The sequence below is a fragment of the Myodes glareolus genome, chromosome 20 (genome assembly GCF_982192425.1).
Source record: "Myodes glareolus chromosome 20, mMyoGla1.1, whole genome shotgun sequence".
NCBI lineage: Eukaryota > Metazoa > Chordata > Mammalia > Rodentia > Cricetidae > Myodes > Myodes glareolus.
Window position 1 is genome coordinate 26,988,053 of NC_142045.1, and position 26,668 is coordinate 27,014,720.

General features: G+C 34.8%; 1 protein-coding gene across 5 annotated transcripts in view; it reads right to left on the reverse strand.

The window, feature by feature from the left end:
• Positions 1–448: 448 nt before the first annotated feature.
• The window catches only part of Tsc22d2 (TSC22 domain family member 2), a 45,597-nt gene continuing 19,377 nt past the window's right edge, over positions 449–26,668 (reverse strand). For 2 of the 5 annotated variants that reach the window (XR_014996924.2, XR_014996922.2), the window contains 3 exons: positions 23,527–23,685; positions 2,821–2,872; positions 2,078–2,164 (listed from right to left, as the gene is read on the reverse strand). Coding sequence is in view for 3 of the 5 variants with exons in the window: in XM_085676495.2 (XP_085532621.2) it covers positions 1,904–2,164; positions 2,821–2,872 (313 nt within the window). In the remaining 2 variants the exon portion in view is untranslated. Of the gene's footprint in view, positions 2,165–2,820; positions 2,873–5,034; positions 14,714–23,526; positions 23,686–26,668 lie in introns of those variants that run through there. The other 3 variants (XM_085676495.2, XM_048424929.3, XM_087899496.1) reach the window with 2 other exon arrangements.

Here is a 26,668-nt window from a genome sequence, read left to right on the forward strand (position 1 = left end):
TACTGAGCATTATTTCCCATAGCACTAGAATATAAAATATTTGGTAATTTCACGTGTTTCGATTTTATGACTTTCATTTGAGGCTAGAATGATTCAAATAGATAAAGAACATTTGATCTCTTCTAGCGTGGAGACCTAACTACTGTTTCTCATTAAGAATGAATTAGTTAGTGGGCTACCCATACAGGACATGTTAATTTCTACAGGCACCTTTCTGAATTCAAGTAAAAGTTTTGGTAGACGAGGATTTTCTATTTATATTGTTAACATAATATGAATATTGAGTACAAATATTGCTCACCATTCTCATGTTCTTTAAATTATTTTACTTTGAAAATTTAAGAACTATCATTGTCATTAATAACATCATGGGTTTTCATTTAAGGAATTATTTTAAACTGTGAAAATACAAATCTAGTCAAATTCTGAACACATATAGAGCCAAATATTTGAACAAAACTGCAGTTTAATTTCAGAAAATGTGTTAAAATATATATTTTTACATCAATTTCTGACATACACTTAATGTGTTAGTATACACAAAATGATGCTTTCTCTTGAAACTGTATTTATGAAATGTACATTTTAATTTAAATACTCAGTATACACTGCACTTAATCTGCATGTTGCATTTATTAAATACATTAAAATCTGCAATGTAACAAAACGTTTTCTGCATATGAAATTCAAAACACCATTTTAAATGAACAAAAGATGGCTCACTTCATTTTTGTTTTTGTACAACTGGTGCATTGTACACTAGCTCAGCTCCACCATACGACCTGTTCGTTCTTTTTATTTGACATTGTTCACAGACTAGTACACAGTACAATAAGAGTGCTGGATAAAACATGAGGTACGAAAGTGGTTCAAAGATTACAGGCCATGCAGATCATGCTAGACAGCAAAGAAAATTGTGACCAAGAAAACACTAAATAAAAATACATAAAGAATGTGCATTATAAAACAAAACAAAACTCCATTACACAGCTTTGCTTCTTTGGTTACAAAGTAGGTTGAACAATTTCACAGCTTTTTTATTCCCACCCAAAAAAAAAAAAAAAAAAGTCATACGAAATGTTGAAAAGCAGAGGAATCATGGCAATTTCTATTAGAAAGTAGAAACAAATGAACAAAGTTTTCTTCATGAAAATAGCCCAATTATTTATTATATCACAATAACTGGTGACTACCTGTATACAGTCACAGGTGCACTGTGTTTTTCATACTTACACTATACAAAATTTACATTCAAGCTGGATCTTTACTATTGAAAATAAATACCAACGGTAAATTGCCATTAGTGTTAGAAATGTGCCAGGATTCTTTTGTTCAATTATTGCCTAAACATTTTATTAAATGTAATCCTGTCTTTCAATTCCTTTACTGATACTTATAATTATCCAAAAAATTAAAAAAGTTCTGTGACATTGTTCATGTACATTATGAAAATAGCAGCCCTGTAATAAATAAAACATAAAATAAATGAAAACTTACGTAGGCAAATGTTACTGATATTGAAAGAAAAGTGGCTCTTTAGATGAACTGTTATATATAATGTGACAGGAAGGCTCAAGGTAAACCCACGGGTGATAAGGAACATGGGAGAGCCACCAAAACTTCTAAAGATCCCACTCATGCGCACATGTAGAATGTAGACTCTGCTTGCTTTAATAAACCCCGTCTATTATTCTCCTCATGTCCTGATGACAGAAGTGGACATCAACAGTGCTGCATGACATCTCAGAGAGGGAAAGCTCCTGTAGAACGATTGTCTAATACTGAAAAGGCCAAGCACACAGCCGAAGCAATGGCTACTTGCTTTCTAGAAAGTGGAAAGAACACCAGTGGCACACAAGGAAAGATTGCTTTCAGTTTTTCCTTAATGAGGCTTAAGAAAGCTTTATGCTGAGGAGACATTCGGCTGCTGTGGAGGTTGCGTTGGCTGAGGAGGCTGTGCTATCATTGCTTGTTGTTGAGAAGTGCTACCAGGATTGGCCTGTTGGGCTGGGAGTTGGGACAACTGATCATTGTTTGAAAGAGATTTTAACAGTGCATTTTCTCGTTCAAGTAAAGAGTTTCTTTCCACTAATTCTTTTATTTGCTCCTTTAGAACTTCCACTTCTTCTCTTACTGCATACATCAAATGGCTTTTCACCAGATCCTGTGGGGAAAAAAATTAGGAATGTCAAAAGAGTTATGAGAAACAAGAAGCTACTTAGTTCTAGATTGTCTGGGTGCCTTACAAACACTAAGTGCTTTATACATTTTGTTTTTTAAAAGCAAATTTCTCCTCATGCTTTTAATGTTTCTGCTATATCCTGACTGGGCCTATGGAAGATGGGGTAGAAAAAGTCTCTTTCCCAACTAGTATAGAAAGTGCTCCTTCTCCCAGAGTTTAGAATGAGCATTTTAAGATGCTGGACAAAGACAACAGAGGAGTAAGTACTATTCCAACGGAAAGCTGCTTGCAGATAAACTGGCCACAGGGTTATATTATAGAGACAGAAGTGCCACATAGTCCCCACTTTCAATGGCCAAAGGCTGATGGTTTTCAGATGAACACACACTGTACTGAATTATGTATGTTCCTGTTCCACAGTGACACACAACATATGATGTGATCAGATATAAGAACTATTTACTCAATCAGTACACGGGGACTCGAAATTTTCAATGTTCTAGCAACTTCTAAATCTTGCTATCAAAAAGGTAACTTTTGGCTTGAAGAAAATAGGTTTCTGTTATCTGGACCCGAGACACTCCAAACAGTCAGAATGTGCAACCGTGAAGTGAGAGGAGAGCTGTGAGCCTACTTACCATTGCTTGTTCTATTTTGTTGTCAATGGCTACAACACCGCCCCCAGATGCACTGGAAAAAATTAGAATATTTCATTAAATTACCCTTAAAAATTTAACCATCCTTCCAACTCTTAAAATAACACAAAAGACATTTGTGTTTTACCCACTACCAAATGTGATAATTCAAAAATAAATTATCAAGTCTTTTCTTGCAGTTTAGTACTCAGGGGTTTAACTTTTCTACATGAGGGTTTGGTACATGGCTGACTTTTAAAAACATTTATTTATCATTTGGTTATGATAAACATCTGCCACTTTAAAACTTACTCCCAATGTTAATTATGAGTTTTCTCTTTGCTGGTATTAAGACATTAAAATTCAGATGAAGACTTTTTTCTATTAATTTTATATTTTAACACCTGGTTTTTAAGTGTGTAGAAAGGGTTTCTAAAAAGAATTCAGAGGATTTTGGAAGGGCTGGTTAAAATGGAACTCAACATTCTGGTAGACCTATGTATGTACTTTGATTATAGGTTACTGAAGGCGTATGTTTTTCCTGAGAATAATTCAAAGTTGTCTAACTACTAAGTATACACCACAAGTTCAAATACTACCTAGCATTTATATAATGATACAGAAGATTAAATAATTGTTCTCTATGGTTTATATTCATCCATTTTTTTTAAGTAGTAAAAGTAGCAAGAATCTATATACTCTTGTATATATTTTAATAGATTTTTGAAAGACAGAAACAGTTTTTGTTTTAAACTAGTAAAAGAAAGTCTGGTTCTTCCTTGAATCAACACTAAAAAGGTCTTTAAAAATAATTTATGAATAAAACATTACTAAGTACTATTTACAGAATATATTATACCCAAGAAAAATTTGGTATTTATAGTAAGTTAAGACTACTTTACTTTGAGTGGTATGGGCTGTATTCTGCCAGGTTGAAGCTTAGAAAACACTCTTTTCCATAGAGTTGTGTCTTTTAGATTATAATCCACATAGGTCTGGCTATTGTGCCAGGTTCTGCTACTCACTCACTCACTCATTTAATGTTCCCACACCTGTAAAATGAATGGGGTCAGTATCTAAGTTGCACTGACTTGCAGCCAACATACAGAAAATGCCCAATGTGAACTGAGCACTAGCAATAATGTCATAGTGTACTTCTTAACTATTTGCTGCTGCTAAGATGAAAGGGCTCTGTATACTTGAGATCTCAAAACTATAAGCTGGAATTTCAGTTCCTGGGGAGATATGTACAAAGTAAGATTACATGTAACTAAATTACTAACCAACTGTATGTACACACACACAGACAGGTATATATATATACACATATAGGTACATATATATAAAATCTATAGGCTTTAGTGTAAAATAAAAATAATAAACTATCATCACAAATAGTACTTCAACCAAGGAGTTACTTTCAGTCATTTCATGGTGTGAATACATCCTATTCCTTTGATATACATGGTTTAAATAAAGTACTTAAAAGCGTTAACTATAATACCAGTTTTATACATTGACAGTTTTAAAATTACAGTTTTTTTACTTCCTTTTCTTGTTAATTAATTAAGATTAGTCAATAAATTTCCAAGTTATTACTACAGTTAAGGACTAATGAGAATGCTACACCTTGAATGCTGACTTATCAAACCCCTGTCTGGACTCTGCGCCCTACAGAAACAGAAGATAATGGCTTTTCAAGCAATAGAAGGACCATGCTGAAGAAAAGTATTCTCAGGTATTAACATTTCAATTCTGTTGTGCATAGTACTCTAACAGATAAGTCATAGATACAATTACCACTATTTCAATAATAATAAAAAATTCAATACCAATTATAGGATTCTCAAAATAGTATGCACCAGTCATAGAGGACTAGGAAGAACAGATTGCTGGGCTCTAACGGAACTTCTAACAAGTGCCCAGAAAATGCTGCTTCTCTGTTGCCTGACCTGTTCTGAGACCCACTGGCTTACAGTGGATGAGAGTTACAGGAGAAACAAAACAAAACAAAACAAAACCCAAACCCACAATCAAAACCCTAATTCTATGTTTTTTTAATACAGGGTATATCAAAATGTCCCCTAGCTGGCCTCTTGCTCCCCAGTGGCGTTATTCTTCATGACTTTGACCTTTGCTCTACAGTTTCTCACCCTTTTTTAAAAAAAATGTATTTTGGTCTTATGTAATATTATGTAATATTTGTAATCTGTTACATTGTTTTTTTTTCCAGGTTTCCTTGGCTTTTCAGAAACTGCTCCCCCACATGGAGATATCTGTAGTTCGAAATAACGTGGCTTAAACTTGTCCTTTAAAGCCCTCGGGGCCATCTCTTTTGTGGTATCTTTTGCTGTCCTAGAGTAAAGTCCATTATTCTATCCCTACTCTGGTCCTGGAATATGCATACTTTTAATTTTAGGTAGTGTAGAAGGTACTAGAACACTATAGCAAATTCTAGCTCCTCAATATATTCACGGGAATCCCGGGAAATTAGTTTCTATACCTTATTTATTTTTTTCACCTCAAATAAGCATTGTATGTTCTAATCCTCTTAAGAGTAAATGAGTTTAAATACTATCTGGCATAGTTCCTGGCACACTGAATGATCAATACAAGGTAGTGATTACTTTTCCTATTCTATTAATATGGTTGATTCTATTGGATTAAGCTTATTGAGGAAGTTCTATTATCTTCAGAGAAGAAGAATGCCGGATACATAAGAGCTCAAATACATTCTGACATTCATTAGAGATGACAATAATCTGATTACAAAAACTAATGGCTTGTATTAGGAACCCATTAAAATTCTTTGAATTTAGAAAAACTAGTTTTCAAAGTGAAGTTCCTTTTAACCAGATGCAGCAACACTACCTGAGAACTTGCTAGAAATGAATATATCTGGATCTGCCCCAGAATTAGATACTCCCAGAACAAGGACAGTTAATAATCTTAATAACCCCTCTGGGTGATTCTGATAGAAACTTTTGTTTTGGGAACCACCATTTAAATAGCTAGATTTTTAATGATGATACTAATACTGTTGTCCTTAGTATAGTTCCCAAAGGTAATGGTGTTCAGCCCAGAGATACACTTTCCTTAAAATTACAACTGATCAATGAAGCAGAATATTTCTGCCTTCAATTTTTCTTCATCTAGTGATTATACTTTGATTTCTTTTATTACATCTACCATATCATATTTTGATGTTTAATAAGTTTCAAATTTTAAGCTACTCAAGGAAATAGTATGTTTCTTTTGCAATATGTTAATATAGTTTAATTACCTGTTATACAACTAGATACCCTTAAGTGTAGTGTCTGAATAAATGTAATGTAAGAATAAACCATGTGTTTTGGATTAGGGCGTGGTGCATGATACACACACACATACACACACACACTCAAACTTAAGTCCGTTAAACCAAGTTTCATAATTATTGCCAGAAATATGGAGAAAATGAAGAGCCCAGAATCTTCTTGTTCAAGTTATTATTAAAAACTCGAAGTGCAAAATAAATACAAAGGGTAATTTCCAATTATGGACAGTCTTTTAGGGGAAAAACTTTTGATTAGCATTTACCAACAAGTTGAAAGTTCTAGACACAGAAGCAATGAACAAAAATATAGGACTGTGGAAAGATAAGAATTACCAAGCTACATGCTTAGCCCTAAATTTAATGTACAAAAAAAGCTAATTATAGTTCTAGTCACAGAAAAAGCAGAAGTCACTTAAAAGTAACTACGCTACAATAGGTAGTGTGGCTTTTCATGGCATCCTAATTCACCCCCGCTGGCTCCAAATGGCTGCTTTTCTTCCCAGGTGTCCTTATTCTTTAGCAAGTGGTCATGACCAAGAACATGCAGCTTCAATGAGAAGATAAGAGGGCATAAAGATTTCATTCACTTTTTCAAATGTTGCGAGAAGTAACTTGCTTTATCTATAATAAAGCAAACTGGCATGGAATAGTTACGTCTAAAATAAGAACAAAAATTGTAGAAGAGCAGTGCATATAGATGTATTACTCCAAGTGGATGGCTTTATTACCCAGTCTCTAGTCTTTCTTCTATGTAAATGCAGTGAACAAGATGATAAAGCAGAGGAAAGAATAGTTTATGACAATTCATTCTATAGCAGGCCTATGCCTATCAATAAGCCTGTACAGCACCCTCATTCCATAAATGAGGAAACTAAGGGCAGGTAATTTACAATGGTAGAATTCACACTTAGACTTAATGTCAAAACACATGACTTTTCTTTCTATGAGAAAGACCGTGAAACATAGCACCTATCTATAGTGACCTAAATAAATCCTGGGCTGTGTATGTTAAAGAGTGCTTTAAATAACCACCAAATGTTAACTGCGAAACTGTGAGCTCGGATCCAAAGATTAAACTGTGTTTGCAGCATGTCATTTATCTTATCTAGCACATTCCCAGAAGTAGTTCCGCTCTCAGAATAAGGGAGGCAACTTCTTAGAAAGGGCATTTGTTTAGTGATCTTTGGACAGCCAGCATAGTCTGCTTATTTGCTAAGAAGTAAAATGTTCTAGTCTGCCAGAGTTAATATGTTAAAATTCCATGTATCTATAAATAGGAAACTATAAAAAAGTTACCTTGCTTTTATGCAAAGATCTTTCTAATTTTCTATGGAGTCATACAGTGACAAATACAGTAAACGAATTCTTTTTTTTCCTAAAGATTTATTTATTATGTATACAGTGTTCTGTCTGTCTGTATACTAGCTGGCCAGAAGAGAACACCAGATCTCATTACAGATGGCTGTGAGCCACCATGTGGTTGCTGGGAATTGAATTCAGGATCTCTGGAAGAGCAGTTAGTGCTCTTAGCCTCTGAGCCATCTCTCCAGCCCCCACAGTAAAGGAATTCTTTAAATTACAGAATCAAATCTGTAATTAGAGTTAATCACTTTGAGTTGGTCATTCTGATTCTTTGTGCCCAAGCTTTCTTCTGTAAATCAGGTAAAAGTGATTTTCATCAGTCATGATAGAATAAAGTTACCTATTAGGATCCAAGTCCTATACCATTCAGAAGACATACGCTGCTCACAGTACATTATCTACTTTCTTTATACCATTTTTAACCCTACTGTTTCTTAATAGAAGAGACAAAATACCTGCATTATCACTAAAACATTAATTCAAACCTAGAAAGCATTTTTCCTGTTTTCTAAGAAATGCATAAAATACAATTATAAGTTGCCGATTGCAAAAGAATAAATCTAATTAACCTACACTTTAGCAAGACTGACGGTTAAATATACTTTAAAAATCCATCATTCTAAAAAATTAATTTCCTCACTCCAAAGCCTCTTTTATTCCCCTCTTCTCCTTGTTCTTTTTAAAATTCATGGCTTTTTTGAAATTTATTTTATTTTTGTTGTTTTTCAAGACACAGTTTCTCCGTGAAGCTCTTGCTGTCCTGGAATTCACTCTGTAGACCTGGCTTGGTCTACAGACCAAGTAGTGCCTGCCTCTGCCCCCTGAACGCTGGGATTAAAGGCATGAGTTACCATGCCCCACTTAGTTATGGTCTTTTAAAAATGAACTTGTTATATATATGCATACCTACACAACACACATACTCTAAGCGCAACTTGCTCAGTCCATATGGTTTTTACTTTGAGATATGTTTTCAAGGCTATCTGGTGACGGATAACCAATTGGTATGCTCTTCCCTGGTGAAGACTGTATGTCCAGCTCACAGGGGCCTAAAATACACAGTTTAAGAGCTAATTCTCCCCTGAAAGGAGTCCAAAGAAATAAAATTCTGCAGAACTAATCTCCAGGCAAATGTAAATCTAAATTTTTAGGCTAAGAAGAAAATATGGCTAAGTGATTAGTGTGCTTGCCCAGTCTAAGTGAAGTCCTATTCCTAGGAACACACACACAGAGAGAGAGAGAGAGAGAGAGAGAGAGAGAGAGAGAGAGAGAGAGAGAGAGAGAGAGAGGAGAGAGAGAGGAGAGAGGGAGAGAAAGAGGGGCAAATTAAACTAAGCATTGAAAATTGTATATAATTGCACATAAATTCTACTAATCTAAAACAACTAATGTACTTAGCTCAATGATTAGAAAAACTCCCAGAAAAATGCTCAAGGGAGAATTTTATTAGTAGTAACCTAAAGTAAGTAATGGGGCAGGAGGTTTGAGACTGTCTCACTATGCATCCCAGGCTGACTTCAAATTTATGATCCTCTTCCCTTAGTCTTATTAAATTTTGGGATTGCAAGCATGTGCTCCCATGCCTGGATCACAATAAGTGATTTTTATAGCTATAATTTATCTCGAGCAAGTAGACACAGATTTAGGTGTTATTTTCTCAAGTAACTAGAATTAACAAAGTAGAAAAAACTGTGCACAAGGAACTATGAAAAACTGAGATAAATATTTATGTAAAGACTGATATTCACAGTTAGCATTTTCTATGAAAATCATGTTCACCAATCCCTCAAAAACTTTTGGAAAATTCATTACTAACTTTAGGTCAAATTCCTGGCCAGTAACTGTTCCAAAGGAGGCAAAGACACATGTGGATTTCATGCACCCACGTCAGGGTCCTAGTTTAGATATTGTGAAGTACAGTCACAGAAGATACTGTTGATGAGCTCTCTACTTATACATGTATGTGTCTTTATGTAAAATTGCTTATATTTAAAAAAAATTAAAAGACACAATGTTCCTTTCCTAACTTTAACCTTTTCTAACCCCTTGCCTAAAGTTAACCATTTAATTTGTACTAGTGGGTTCAAAAACACTTATTCAGATTATCTTTACGATGAGAAAGATGAAATTAAGTCTGAAAAATATAGAAAATGTCTATCATTTTTCTCTATATAAAGTAGTTTAGAAATCTGAAGGACTCTGAGCCCAATAGAAGAACAGAAAAATTCACACTCACAGCTCACACAATATTTAAAAAGGCCTGTCTGATCCACACAGTGAGATTTTTGTCCTCCAAGCAAAACAAATTAAAACACAAAACCCCCAAAACAGAAGTTATGGGGAAAAAAAAATCAGTATTTAATAAAAATACAAATTAAAACTATAAAATAGTAACATTTTTCATTCAAACTCTCCACACAGTTTTTTAATTTATTCACTCTTTGAACCAGCAATCTTATATCTGAGAATTTGTCTCTCATGCACACACTCACAGAATACCATATTTACAAGGCTACTTATTATAGCATCATTTTATTTAAATTTTTGAGATTTTATTTATTTCTATCTTATGTGTATGGGTATTTTGTCTGAATATATGTCTGTGCCCCATGGAGGCCCTAAGATGGTAAAAGATCCCTGGGCCTGGAGTTACAGACGTTGTGGGCTGCCATGTGGGTTCTGGGAATCAAATCAAGGTTCTCTGGAAGACCAGCAAGTGCTCTTAATCATTGAGCCGCCTCTCCAGACACTTCAGCACTGTTTTAACAGCATGGCTTCTATCAATGGGAAACTGGACAATCATAGCATGGCGATCTACTTAACAGAATGGCATGCATGTCTAAAAAACCCAACATGAAGAGTTTTTCTCACGACACAGCCATTCATTTAACTGAACAGTACACATCTCTGGGGTGGGGATGCCCTTTGTATTTACTGAGGAGGGGACAATGTACAGAACATCTTTAAAACTAAAGACACATTGCAAGCACAATATATTATCACTTGCACAAAGTAATATGTCTTGTACCTGCTTTTGTATGTGTGTACAAAGAAATCAAATAAACACAAGCTAAGAAGGTGACTGGAAGGTAGGCAAACAGAAAACAGAGATAGAGGGCTAGTTTCACTACATGTTGGAGAATACAGGACAAACACATTCCAATATGACTTAAGAATATATTTCCCTGTGCAGCATAAACTCAAGGCATGAGCCCATGGCTGCAGGAAAACTAGGAAGAATAAGAAAAGGGGAGAAAAGGAGGAGGTGCTGACTCCATTGTCTCTAGGGATTATTTCATCTGCAAAATAAGGCTTTTCTTTTTTACTTTTCCACTTCAAAAAAAGTGTGTGTGTGTGTGTGTGTGTGTGTGTGTGTGTGTGCGCGCGCGTGTGTACACATGCCATGAAGCCTATATGCCAGTCAGAGGATAACTTGAGAAAGTAGGTTTCCTCCTTCTGCCATGTGGTTCCCAGGGACTGAACTTAGGTTCTTAGGTTTGGCAGCAACACCCTTATCTGCTGAGCCATTGCTATCCTGCTGACTGAAAATCAGGATTTAAAATTTTAGTTATTAGTATTCTGTGTGAGTGCAGACACACATGTGCTCTAGATGCACATGGAGGCAGGAGACAACTTCTGAGGACATCTCCTACTGAGTAGGTTATAAGGAACGAAACCGAAGCTGTTAGACTTACATGGCAAACATTTGTTCCCACTGAGCAATCTTGTTGGTCCAGAATACGGCATTTTATTAGACATATGAGACAGAATTTACTGTGATTTGCAAATTTAGGACCTTAGTTTAGGGAGGATCGAACCTGTTTAAGAATACTGCTTATCATTGTTAGCGCTGTCTGTTCAGTCAACCAACTTACACAATGAAAATACAAGAGCTCAACTGTGAAAAAGATAAAACCAGGACTAAGAGTATCTTCATTCTCTGTACCCCACTCTGTTTCTCTATATATCCATATATAATACCGGGGCAGAGGGTGTATCAGTAAAATTCTGACACAGTTCTGTGGAGCTGCTCTAGCCCAGTGGGTGGAAGGGCAGGATTAACTCCTACAAATTGTTCTTTGACCTCCACAGGTGCAATCACATACAAAATAAATATCAAACTTGCAGAACTATTTTTTTTCTATAAAAATGCTGAAAACAGAGTATATGTGAATTTTGCCTGATTGACAAAATTGAAGATGGATACAAAGTAAGACTTGAGTAGTACTCTATTCAAATCAGTGAAAAGCGTTAGTATCTTATTACTTGAAGGTAAATAATTTAATTTTACAAGAACAAGAGCTGCCTCCTCAAGATGAGTGATGTTATTCACAGACTTACTCTCCAACCCCATTTCTTTTCTTTCCACATACAGCCGAGGATGGCTTTGAATTCCCAATCCTCCTGCCTCCACCTCCTGGGTGCTGGGATTACATGGCACACATCATCATGCCAGGTGCTAAGCTCAGACTTCCGGCAAGTACTCTACCAACTTCTTATCCCACTAACGTCAGCTAAGATTGATAGGAATTACAGAGTTTCTTCCTTCTGAGTCAGACTAAAACAAGAAAGGGTGTGAAAAAGGGGTAGGAAAAGAGTGGCATTTTCACTAACGCTGGAGTGCTTACATTTAAAAAAGATTTTCTTGAAAGAGATTTCATTTTATTGTTTGCACAGCAGCAAGTAGATAATCAGATAAAATATTACTGAGAAGTGAATGATACACACCATGGGGCTTAAACCTAAAGAAAAAAGCTGAAATCATGGTGCTGAGTACTTAAAATTATTTCCTGGAGACAGGGAAAAGAGCATATGACTGGCAATTGTCCACACTTACTGGTACCTAGCAGTGAAAAAAGATAGAGGATTAAAAAGGATTTTAAATCTTCCAACAGTCTGTAACATTAGATAAAACTTCAAATAATCGAATTACGCTGAAAAGGAATCAATTAGAGAGCAGTTCTATACATCCACATTCTAAATTCTAAAAAAACTATAGTTTACTGGGATAGAAGTTGGCGACCAGCTGGCATCTAAGAATATCAGTAAACCTTAAAAGCAAAAATCAAACAAAACCTATATAGTTCAATATTTATCTTAAAAGATTTTCCATTTCCTCCAAGTTACAAATTGTAATAAAAAAATGCAGTAACTCTAATAATAAAAATTTTTATATGCCAGAAATATCTAAGGAGTTAAAAAGATTTCAGCTAAGTTAGGAAAGGAAAAAAAGCTTCAGAGTCAGGCATTTTAGAGTAGAGAAGAATACTCATTTTGTAGGTTAACAACAACATTTCGTCCCCCTTAATTAAGGGGGAAAAGTAGCACATTTTCCCATAACTTAAGGTTTGTGGGCGGTTTTCATGGTATAAATCTGTAAAAATTAATACAATCCAAGAAAAACCATGGCAGAAAAGAGTATCTATAGAAACAAAAACACAAATAAGATTTGTGTTCACTAAGATTTGTGCTCCATTTTAGAAACCATGGGCAGAATAAATTTTCAATCAGTAATGGGGAATAAAATGATTTTCTGGAAATAGCTATTTCATCCATCATTAACTTTGGGAATTCTCAACAATAACAAAAGATTCCCCCACCCCATTAAAAAAAACAAAAGCAAAAAGCTGGCCTACTAATGAAAGCCCTTTGCATTTATTTCAAATGTTTGTTTTGTTTTGTGTTTGTAGTAGTGGGTTCTAGGCTAGCTTTGAGCTCTTTTATGTTCAAGCTGAGGTCAAAAGGACAATTTGTGGGCAGTGATTCTCTCCTACTATGTAATTCTGGGATATGGAACTCAGGTCATTTGGCTTGGCCTTTACTTAAAGAGCCTCTCACCATCCCAGCCTTGAACTTTTAAATTTATATATTTAATTTTATGTGTATGTGTGTTTTGCCTACATATATGTCTATATATCACATGCATGCAGTGCCTAAGGAGGCTAGAGCAGGGTACCAGATCCCTCGGAGCCAGAGTTACAGTTGGCTGTAAGCCACCATGTGGGTGCTGGCATTGGAAACCCAGTCCTCTGTTCTTTACCAGTGTGCTGTCTCTCCAGCCCAGCCTTCAACTCTCTTGGTTCTCCTGCTTCCACTTCTAGAGCGCTGGGATTACAGCAACAAACCACCATATGTAGTCCTTAGGTTTCTTCTTACCCCATTTCAAATATCTGTCCAAATTTTAAATTGGAAATCTTTAATTTCATTACCCTCTAGGGTTTCTCAGGGTTTCCGTGCCTGGCAAGTGCTCTATTACACAGCTCTTCTCCAGCAGCCTACTCCTTGCTTATCTCTCTTTCTCTCTGAGGACTTTGTGGTAATTCTATTATTCTTTTTATTGAACTCAGCTCAAACTTTTTCTTCTGATGTGATTCCCTTCTGTATGCTGTGATTACCACTGATTAATAAAGAAACTGCTTTGGACCTATAGCAAGGCAGAACTTAGCTAGGCGGGGAAAACTAAACTGAATGCTGGGAGAAAGAAGGGCGGAGTCAAGAGAAGCCATTGAGCCACTGCCAGAGACAAATATGCTGAAACCTTGCCAGTAGGCCACGAGCCTTGTGGAAAAATATAAAGTAATGGAGATGGGTTAATTCTAGATGTAAGAGAGCTAGCTAACAATACGCTTAAGTAACCTGGCCAAGCAGTGATTTAATTAATACAGTTTCTGTGTGGTTACTTTGGGAGTCTGGGCAGCTGGGAAATGAACAAGTGGCACAACACTCCTCTATAAGGATGCTTCTAACCTTAACAGTTAGCATACTTGAATCCTGTGTCATTTGCTATGCTGGTTTTAAGGCCTCTTTCTCTATGCATAAAATTTTACAACACTTCCCAAACTGTTTCCTATGTAACTTTCTTTGTAGTAATTCTTCCTAGACAGTGGACATTGACAATGCTACCATTTTATATATAAAACGAATGCAAAATAGCTCTTAATCTCATTCCTCATTTTTAATTTGAAGATAAATACCTGCCATTTTCTTTTAAAAACTGTACTGTTTTTTAATAAACATGCATAAAAACACTCATACACACAATATAAAAATAAGTAAATCTTAAAAGGTGGGCTGGAGAGATGGCTCAGTGGTTAAAAGCACTTGCCGCTCTTGCAGAGGACCCAGGTTTGATTCCCAGCATCCACATGGCAGCTCACAACTGTCTGTAACTCTGGTCCCAGGGGATTCAATGTCTTCTGATCTCCATAGTCAACAGGCCTGCATGTGGTGTACATACAGACATGAAGGCAAAACATCTATACATATAACAAGTAAATACATAATACATATAAAGTATATATATACACATATAAAGTATATTTATATACAAATTATATATGTATGTATATATACATATGTATATATTTTATTATATATAAGTACACACACACATATATATGGTTTAAAAAATTACATTAACTTGCCTATTCTGTGCCTGTGTGGATAACACAAGGTGCATGGTCAAGGTGAAAAGACAACTTTTAGGAGTCAGTTTTCTCTTTCCACAACAAAGGCCCAGGGATCTAGTTCAGGATATCAGGCTTGTCAATAAGTACTTTTACAAACCACTAAGCCACCTAGGCAGCCCTATCTTACGTTCTTATAGTCAAGTATCTAATATATAAATTTAGATAATCCAAATCCACTGGAATAACAAGTTATAAATCCTGAACAAACTTCAATTCTTATTTTCTATAAAGCCTCACCCCAGCATTTATATCTTTCTAGATAACACATCTGTCCTTTCTATACCAAGGATGCCAGCCAATGAACACTGGCTAGAAGAAAAGTTTGGCAGCATTCGATGGTAGCAGGATTACTAGATATGGAATTAGTAAATACAGTGTAACTTGACTTCACATCAAGTCATTTATCCTTTGGCAAATATATATTCTCTTATCAGATATATAGTCCTTCATCAAATGGTTTCAGAGTTTTATGAAATAGTATAACCATATAAATATTGTGTCTTTCCCTCTCTGTATAGGAATTAGTAATTGAATGGTAGAAAAAAAGTTAAAGAAGAGAGAAGCAGATAGCAGGATATATACAAACATGAAACAGTGCTGTGTATTTCAGATTAAAGAGTTTTCACAACTGAAAAAGAGAGACTATGAGAGATCAAACAGATAAAAAGGGAAAGGGATTCAAGTGTGAAGAGAAATAAAGGATGACAAGGCCTAAGACAATCAAAACTTGGACAATGGTAGTGTGTCATGATAAAGGCAACTGGATTTGTAGGTAAGGTAGGGAGGGGGTAGTCTAGGTTTCATCTGAAATGAGGATCCTGGAAGAGAGACAGAAAGACTACAGGGATTAGGTATACAGAACTCCAGAGGAGAATCAGGTTGGGAGCTCTGGGTCTGAGAGCTCTAAGAACGTGGTATATAGCTCAGCCTGTGGGAGAAAATGAGCAAGCTTAAAGTTAAGATAAAATGGCAAATACACTGTAGAAGACATAAAAAGCTATGGAATAAGATGGGCATAGGAAAGCAAATATAGTTCTTAGGAATACTACTTATTCAATAGCTTCAAACTATCTCCTCTTTCTCAAAAACCTAACATGCTGTTTCTTTCAGTTAAACAGCCATTTTCTGAATAAAACCTCTCAATCCTATTTCTACAACCAGGCTTGACCAAAATGAAAATGAGACTATTCCTTTGTAAACTAAATTACAATCTAAGTAATAGTGAAGAGTACATAATTCTTATCTATTATAAAGTTATTGTTTTCAATTATGCCCACTTCTTGACAGAAAAGAGGTATTTAAAGCCACTTTCTAGAAAAACCCTAACTCTATGGACAATACATATAACAAAATACAATGAATACACAACTAAAACATTTGTTCTTAGGTTACTCAGTTTTCCTTACTACTTTATGTCTCTTCATGCCTCATAATCTACTCACAAAGTCCACAGCAGTAGTAAACAAATAAAATTAAGGTTGTCAAGGGATTGTTTCATCAGGGTTAAACCGAGAATAAGAGAATTCCTTGAGGTTTCTGATTGTGTAATAGCTTGATTCTTGTTTGGACTAAAAGGACAACATCAAACCCAGTCCCTATTCCCTAAGGAAATGAATAGTATTCATTACTAGGGAAAAGTATCTGCTTTCTGTTTTGCTTAGGATTTCTTCATATAGCTCTTCAAACTTACAACCCTACCTTCTGCCTTGGAGTGTGATAATTTCTGGTTTGTGACAACACACTGTGCCCTTTATTTGGCTTTTAATAAACCAATCAATGTTTTACAGTTGAGATGTTTAAAAATTACATAGACTTAACCCTGAGCAGACAAACACCTTAACAAAATTAAAGACAGCACAGTTTAGGCCATCATTTCACTACTACTGAAGTCCCCTTTGCCCTCTATTTCATGGTAGGGTAGCCATTGGGAATGGAGGTAAAACAGCTTATCTATCCTCTGTTGTCTAAGTACAAAATTGAATTCATAAAGAGTATTTGTTTTCAAGAGCACAGACTTTTGAGTTAGAAAAGTTTTTATTTTGTTTAAGGTAGAATCTTGCTACATAACCTAGGTTAACTTCAAACTCAGAATCCTCCTATCTCAGCCTCCAGTTATTTTTAAATCTAAATTCTACCCACTCACTAGAGGGGTAGACCTTAGGGAGTTAACACACTATGACCAACCACATTTGTAAAGTGGGATTACAGCTGTACTATGTTAAATGAAGCCTGTCAAGGGGACTTATGATTAAAATCCCACGTATTTTGATTAGTTCCTTCCACTGTTTGAAACACTTACTTTGTTCTTCTGATACTGCAAGGTCAACTTTCTTAATTTATCTTAAACTACAAAGTCAGATTAAGCTCCCAAGGCCATTAAGTATTATACAATTGATTATGATTGGTTATTAAAAACATGTTTTACAGTTATCCTAAAGAATTTTAAGCTATCCTAATTATAGCCTGCTAGGTTTACTTTTTTTTTTTTTTGTATTCTAGTAGTCTATTGTTTGAGGAAGGAAGAGACCTGGTCAGTTGTCCTCATCAACTTAGACTGTGAACCCCAATAAGGACAAGTTCAAGAAAACCATCATATACGGGCTGCCCAAGCATGCTTCAGCATTGCCTGGGCATAAATTTAATTCAAAATTCAGTCAACTGTTAAGATTTTATACATATTTCAAAAATATACAGTAGTAAAATTAACTTGAGATTGAAATTTATATTAAGGCTTATGAAACAGCATTTATGTAGACTAAATGTTAATAGAACTCTAATCTTCAGATTGTTGGAGTCTCACTGCATAAAATAAAATTACTGTGGGAAAAATCACCAATGGCCACTGAAATATATCAGAATCAATTCAACATAAAGTTTGCAAAAAGTGTAACTAAAATTAGCCTAGGCCTTCCTTTCAGTGTTAAATGAAATACCAACAATAAATTACTAAAAGAAAACCAAATCCAGCAACACTGGGATTCAGTGGTGCTAGTCATTTACCGCTTTGACTTGCAGAGTTAAGAGTCTGGTGTAGAACGATAAAGGCAAGTGAAAAACAGCACTAGGAAAATAGAAAGGGTTTCAAGAAGAATTGTACTCAAAGTAGGACTTGGTCAGCTTTTAACTACTAATAGTTTCTCAGTTAATGCTAGATCCATGTTTCTGAAATGATAAGAAGGTATTGTAGATAATAGTAAAATTTAGACATATCCCATAGCAGAATTTCATTAACAGCTGTGCACATCAGCTTATGTAAAAAACTCTTTATTATTATTTTATTTTTGTGTGGGGTGTCTGTATGGAATTCAGAAGACAAATTTAGATTTGATTGGTTCTCTCTTTCTGTCATGTGGATCCCAAGAACTAAACTCAGAATGTCAAATGTGATGGTAGGTGTCTTTATCCACTCAACCATCCTACTGGGTCCCAGTTTGGTGTAAATGATGAATTCTAAATTTTCATAAAGATCTGAAATTTGTTATACTAATTTAGAACAAACAAGTAAGTCATCTGAGATGGAGCCTTTCCATCAGGCCTTCATTAGCAGCCTCTGTCTTGTCAATAGTCTTTATTTCTATTTCTTCAAAAGCCAATCTTGTTTGTTGTCTCTATCAAATGTTCTCTCTTAAATTAAACCTTGACAGCAGGAACTATCCAATATCTCAGGGGTATTCTTATTACATATGCTGCATATGACTAACACTCAACATATTTCTCAAAGAAAACTATGAAGCACAGCTTATAATATTTAATATATTATCTAATTATACTTGTGAAGTTCAGTTTGAGCTGGCACTATGCTAAAGTTGCCAGGACAAAGATGTAAGAAACTAGTCAGATATTCAAACTCCTAGAAATGACTCGAAGAGTCTCAGAGGAGCAGTTAAAAACAGGCAGCTCTCAGGGAGCTTCTCTTCCTACTAAAGTTAGTATAAAGTCAAGTCAATGATTGTAGCTCTCCATACTCTTTTTTGTTGTGAGCCTAGCCTTTAACGGCATAATCCTTTTAAAATGTTCTTTACATTTGGTTTTATTCATTGAGAAAAGGAATGTATAGCAGTTTCTATGTGCTAGAGGCAACTGCATGAGGCATATGCCAGTGAAATTAAGCATTTCAAGGAAAACAAGATTGACTTTCAAAACTCCTAATCTTTCAACTAAAAATTTTGACAAAGACTTTTCGCATTACAATCAGATTCAGAGATCAATCTAGTGAAAATGAGTTGCATCATCATATTTCATAAATGCCCATCCATGAGTTCTCTCAACTGACCAATTCTTTTGATAATTCAACCAGAAATGAGTCTAAGAGGAAGTGAAAGAAACCAAAGGTTATTCTGAGGTGAGTAGGGCAAGGACAAAGATTTGAAGATTTAGTTAGATGAGATAAAGATGGTTCATAATGTCTTTAAAGATGTCTTGTAAACAATACATGAGATTTGGGAGCATGAAGAAATTCCAACCCTTTATTCCTTTTTCATTAGTGGATCTAGGCACAAACAGCCTATAAAGTCCCTGAACCATAAACACAATCAAAAGATAAAGAGAAGACATCTTGTGATTTCTATTAAGCAGTACCTCCTCACCATTTCAGACTTGTTTATGTTAGTACAAACTTAAAGAATCATGAATTAAAGCCTATATTTACAAAACAGCTAAATAGACAATGTATCCTCTTCAGTATTTTCATAGAATTTGAAGTGCAGCTAATATTCTCTTATATACGCTATGTGGTAGTAATCATCTTTTTGGTATCACCTACGTGATGCTGGTTTTGCATCCATGCAAAACTTAGGCACTTTGGGGCCATGGAAACTTCCACTGAAGTGGAAGTTTTAAGTCCAAAGGAAGGACTTAAAAGTCAGACAATGTGTGGCAAGATTAGAATCCCTGTGGTAAGCCCTTGAAAGAACAATTATGTGAAGCTGTGAGAGTCATCTTTAAGATGACATGGGGACTCCAGAAAGTCAGAGATGACAAAAACATGAGCTATTTGCCAAGGAAAGCCACCGGCAATGAACAGAGCCAACCCAGTAGAGAGGTCATAAAGAAAGTGAGGCATAAATATGTTCTAAAAAAAAACCCAATAGTTTAAAGATAAGAGTTTCATATTTTGATTAGATTTCAAGTTGTTTATACACTTTTAATCATGACATTGAACAAAATATGTCTTTGATCTGCAAATGTTCAATTTAACTGAAAAGTTAACAAACTCTTACAATTTCAACTTGAACTTGTTTTAAGCAGCATCATTTTGGATTAACTACCTTCCCTCTCTCTTTCTATTTATTATTTTGGTGCTGCTGACTGAACCCAAAACTTTGCACAATTTATGCAATTAATATACCATCAATCTCTATCAATGGCTGTTATGTTTCGAAATAGGGTTTCATTGTCAAATCCTTGAACTCTTTAACCCTCCTGCCTCTACTTTGTGAGTGCAAGGATTAGAGGTGTGTATCACCATGCCTGGCTTTCTTCAGACACACAGAAGTTTAAAATGTTTAATAGTTTTCTATATTTAAAATATAGACAAGAGGTTATAAAAGGTTTGGAGTTCAAAGAGATATAAAATCAAAACCAAGACAATTTTCAACGCACACACAAGGGTTAAACATAAAAGAAATTTTGTTTTATAAATGTTTAAAAAGTACAAATAAGAGGTTTTTCAATAGATTTTTTTAACAACAAAGTGAAAAATTCACAAAGTGAGAAATTCTTTTGAAGCATTTAGTAGTTTTACTATATTTGCCACTATCCTAGGAAATTTAAATGCAATTGGAGCTTTTAAAACACAGCCTTAGTGTTTGCTATTTATAAGATTTGATTATTGAAGGATGAATTTCTTTTTCTTTCTTCGAGACAGGGCTTCTCTGTCTAAAACTCTGGTTATCCTGGGGACTCATTCTCTAGACCAGACTGGCCTTGAACGCATAGCTTGCCTATGTCCCCCAAGTGCTGGTATTAATGGTGTGTGGCACTACCGCCTGGCAAGGGTAACTTTCTTAATAATTTCATTTAATGGTATTCTAATAGGTATTAAGACTTTAATGTTTCACATTATTTTTTAAATTTAGTGTGTGTTTGTGTATGTGCACACACATGAAGGTACCATGGTGTGCACAGAGGACAATTTGTGGGAGTTGTTTCTCTTCTTCCACTTTTACATGGATCATGGGGATTGAACTCGGGCCAATGGGCATGGTGACAAGCACCTTTGTTCACTAAACCACCTTGCAGGCTCAAGACTTTTTTTTTTTAAAAAAATTATAATACACATTTATTTTCTTAAAATCAGAAGCATTAAACGTGAACAGAATGTTTTCTAATGCAAAAATAATTTTAGACACTATATAACTCACAATATGTATTAAACTTTATAGTTTAAATGATGATATTGTAATAGAGAACATCACACTGCACTCAAGCTCTATATGAATTAAATTTATGTCTTTGGATAATATAAACTTACCTACTGAGTTATCTAGGGTTATTCTCCATGTAAGCATACTGACACTGAATGAGAACCTATACATATTCTAGTAAGAGCTAAACTTGACTCCTAGTGCCACCATTTAATGGTATATGACAGATTATTCCATTTCCCTTTGCTTCAATTTTCTTCTCTGCAAAACAAGAAAATGTGATAGGCATGCATACCTTTAATAATAGCATCCTGGAGGCAGAAAGGAGGAGAGTCTTTATGAATTCAAGGCTACCCTGCCTACACAGCAAGTTCCAGGACAGTAAAAGCTATATAGTGAGAACTGCCTCAAACCAAACCTAAAACAAAACAGTAAAAATCCCCATCAGGGGTACTGATAGATGCTATCTATATAACTATGACTTAGAAAAATTACATGAGATAATGTGCCAAGAACACTGAGTAGTACAGTGTCTAACAGTAGCAAAAGCACAACTAGTTTGTAGAGAAATCCAATCAACACTTGAACAAGGATTGACAGTGCGGGATCCCCACAGGGTTTCTCTGTGTCATCCTGGCTGTCCTGAAACTCGCTCTGTAGAACAGGTTGGCCTTGAACTCACAGAGTTTTGCCTGCCTCTGCCTCTCACGTACTGGGATTAAAGGCACGTGCCACCAAATCCAGCAGCATGAGATTTTTTTAAACTAAAGCACCTAGTTTGTTTGCTTGTCATTTTTCAAAGAGGGTCTCACTATGTAGTCCCAGCTGTCCTGGAACTTGCTGTTAGACCAGGATGACCTTAACCTGGCCTCCAGAATGCTAGAATTAAAGGCATGAGCTTGGCCAAAACTTTCATTATTGATACTAACTATTCTTGAAGATCTGACAATTGCTCTTAACTTTTTATATAACACTGCAAACATAATTCTACCTCAATTTCCTCAATTCATAATTTTCTGAAGCCTTTAATTATTAAATAAACATTAGAGAAATTAGACATTGTTTGATTGAGTTATGCAGATTTCTTATAGAAAAATGAACAGGAAGTATATAAAATAATAAAAAAGAACTTGCTGGTTTATTTCTTTCCAGACCCACAATTACTACTTTTGAAGGAATTTAAGTTTATAGAGAAGTTACAGAAAACCACACTAGAAACAGCAGAAGACAGAGTAGGTATGAATATGGATAAGAAGATAGTGGACAAAGACCTGTCTGCTGAGGACAAAGCTGAAACAGCTACAGTGGCTTGTCAGTTGCTATCAACCCACACCTTTCAGTTTTCTTAGAAAGGAACTCCAGGTAGTTATTGACAGCTTTGTAGTATATGTGTAACATATTTTAATAAGGACATTAGTCCTATAATGATGTAATTATGGACATAAAACTTAGCCCATACTTTTCTCATTTTCAAAATATAAATTTCAGACGAAAAATTTTAAGATCGTATCCTGAATTAAACTTACTGAGAGCCCACTTGATCAAAATTACAGCTCTATAAAACAAATCAAAGAAGGTAAATAAAACAAGTTGTTTTTCTAAGCAGAAAAATTTGAAAGAAATTAATTTTCAAGATATACAAAAATATATACTGACATCTAATATACTGCTTTTATATGACACTGTCATTTTAAGTATTCTCAACATAAAACCTAGGAAACATCTGGCTGTGTTTAGAAACAATTAAAGATGGCCTTTATGAAGAAAGTAAAATCCTCCAAAGAAATAAATTAATTTAAACAATATTTTATTAAAAATGGATATATTCTTTTTTTCTTTTTTTTTTTAAGAAAAGAATTACTTCAAGCATTTCCTGGAAAAAAAGCTGCAAAGTATTTTGGGCTTTTCACTACACTGTAAGCATCTATAACAGATGCAACAGAAATATTTAATGTTATTATCATACAGGATTTCACTTTCTTTTTTAAACTGATGTATTTATTAAATACTACTATAGAGACAGGGTCTTGAGCTTTGTGAGACTTTGAAATGATTACATAATCCAAGTATTTAAAATTCTAAGTTTCAACTTATATTTTATACTGTTAATTATACAACGTGCTCATTTTGTTCATATAGTCATCTCAATACAATAACATCAGGTATAGTACATAAAATCTAATCCATTAAGTCTTACCAATTTATGACCTGATGAGACACTCTTGTGGACAACATTCAGTCCTTAGAAGCTAGAATAACCCTCCAACCATTTGAGGGCATCACAACTTTTAAACTTTCGGCTTTCGATCATTATTATGTCACATTCCTCCTCCGATGCTGAATTCTAAAAAAAATTCTAGCAAAGAGTTTAAGTAAATAAGTGCTTTAATCAAATAGCCTTTAAAATCGTTTATAGCAAAGGTTTATGTTTTACCATGATTACACAACTGATATTTTTAGATGTAAAATAATTTGAAATATTTGATTTGGATTCTTAAAACTTAAAATTCCAACACGGACTTGTAGGCCACCAGAATATCTGTCAGTGAAGAGTCAAACAGTAATGGAACCAATTAAAAGTTCAAGATCATGATCCAGAAATTCTGATTTAATACCATGCAACCTGACATAGACAGTTTCAACCCTACAGAATGACACTGAAATATTACTCTCTGGTCCATGGATGTCTCTAGACTCTAGCACAGCTGGCAGGATCATAAAACTCTGCATGGTCACTTTGGTGCTTAAGACAGCATTCCACTTTTATTCTGACATCTGTCTGTCTATACTCCTCTCAATTATTAAAGTAGACATGTTTGGTAAAAACAAACTTTATCATATGCTTTAGGTACAGAAGTAGTATATCCTGAATGATTCAGCAGTGGTCCTGGATATCATCTTGGTAAGGATGTCAAAGAAAATTAGGGAAAGATTTAAAAATTGCCAAAACCACTTTGTTTTAAGTTATCTTCTTAAATTATTATAATTATTTTTTTGCCAGAAAGTTTCCTACTGGGCATCTATTTCTATCCGTGAAGAATGACATCTTTACAAAATCTGTCTGATAATGCTATTTTTATTTTTAGTTGCAAGTGAGCCACAGCAAAGGCCAACAACTGTGGATAGTTTTTTTTTACCTAAATTAACACTCTAAATAAAAATGATTTAATGAGTGGAGGGGTAAAGAGGAGGGAGAAGGAAAGAGATCCATTATTGAGGAATATCAGTATGTTCAAAACTCCAGACAGTCTTGGAAAGGAAACTCTGTAGCTATCTTAGGGTATTTGACCTACATGTATGCAGTGCATTATGCTGCCACAGATTCTACCTTTGAAAGGAACTTTTTTATCATACAAGGTTATTTACAAATAGAATCTTTCCAAATGTAATCTCACAAACATGTGACATCATTAAAATTATATGAATTGGATTTTTCCCCCCAAAGCATAAGCTTATATAAAATCACCTAGTGAAGGCAAAAATCCATATTTATCCAAAGCTGTGATCACTTCATTATCACCAAAATGTCTCTGAAAATTTTTATAGTTATAATTCTAGCAATCAAAATACTCACTGAATATTTTTTAAAAATTTAATTTTGATGATTTATTCTGTTAGTGGAAAAATCCCACAAAAAGATAACAAATGTAGTACTATTTAATGAACTAAATGCTTCCTGAAATGTATATTGATAGCACTTGTAATTTGCTTGTCTGAAAGGCTTAGATGAACTGTTCATTTGAAGAGCAGACAATGCTTGACTCTTTGTTAAAGGGCTGGTTTACACATAGTGTCACAGTTAACGCCTAGCAAGCCTTTGAAAGACACAACTGAATTAGCCACATATACAGCAAATTCTGTTTTTTTTTTTACTGATAAGCTTATAGGGAAAAATACACATATTATGAAAACACAGTAATTTCAGTTTAAAAAGTATGTTTAAGAAATACAAAACTTCTATTTCAATGTGTTCCTTGAGCACACATTTTAAAAAATTAGTTGTTATATAGGACAGGGCCATATCTGAAAAGTTTTATTCTAAAATGAATCTAGGTAGCTGAAGCACTTTATAGATTAATCAGATAACCTTTGAAATGCTAACATTAGAAATTCCTTTTATGAGTACCTAGAAAGCTTTGTCAATCATAATCTAACAATATCTTATTGTTAGGAATAAAAATCTCACTTAACTGACAATGTGCTCTTGAAAGATTTTAGTAAAGAACTAGATATATGCTTGTTAACACTTAGTTCACCTTTATGGAAAAAGCAACAAAATAGAACAAAATAAGAGCAGGAGGGCAAGGATGAATGACTTAAAAATTTCCAAGTATTAATTTGAAAAGTGACACACCTGAATAACAAACCTTTACGATTTTCCCAAATAACTTTCCAAGGGAAACTCCTTGAAATACTTGGGGTTAAACCCAGGATTTTGAGCTGGTGAATGCACTCCCACTGAAAGCTGGACCCCCAGCCTGCTGTTTGCTATTTGAATGCATATCTTTGGAGTCATACATACACAGCTCCATTTTCAAGTATAAACCGTATTTCTTTTAAAATATTCTAAAATTTCCGTAAGATTACCCATGTAGGTATATAATTTCACTGCTGTTCAAAAAAGTTGCCTACACTTTTACACATAGCTATTCCTTATATTATGTATTAGAAATATGAACTGAGAAATATCTAAGATAAACAACTAGCCGAAATATTCCTGACAGAATAAAAATATGAGAAGACCATATGTTCCCATAAATTAATAACACAGATAACTACAACTGGTCTAATGTTATTATAATAAAACCAAAGAGCTCCTATATGCTGGTACATTTTTTATTTTGTGTGCACATGTACATATGTGTTCAAGTGAATGTGTACAGGAGTGAGTATGGAGACCAGAAATCTACATCAAGTGTCTTCCTCACTCATATCTCCATCTTACAGTCTGAAATAAGCCCTTCTCATTGGCTGACCATTATGCCCCAGGGATCCTCTCCAGTGCTGGTTTAACAGACATGTGTATCTATTCCTGGCTCCCCCCACACCCCTTCAAATGTGCATACTAGGAATCAAATGAAGGGCTCAGCTTGTGTGGCAAGCACTTTACCCACTGAGTCATTTTCCTCACTCATCCTCCTTTCTTCCCTCTTTTTCAGCGCTGAGGCTTGGGGCCAGGGCCTCACATACACTATATACAAACTCAGCATTACCACTAAGCCACATTCCTTAGCCCTATGTAAATTTATAAATTTATAAAGGATATTAAAGAAAATTTAAAAAATTAATTTAGGGTGGGAGAAGATGGAGTAACAAAGTAAATGGAGGCCAGTTGTACA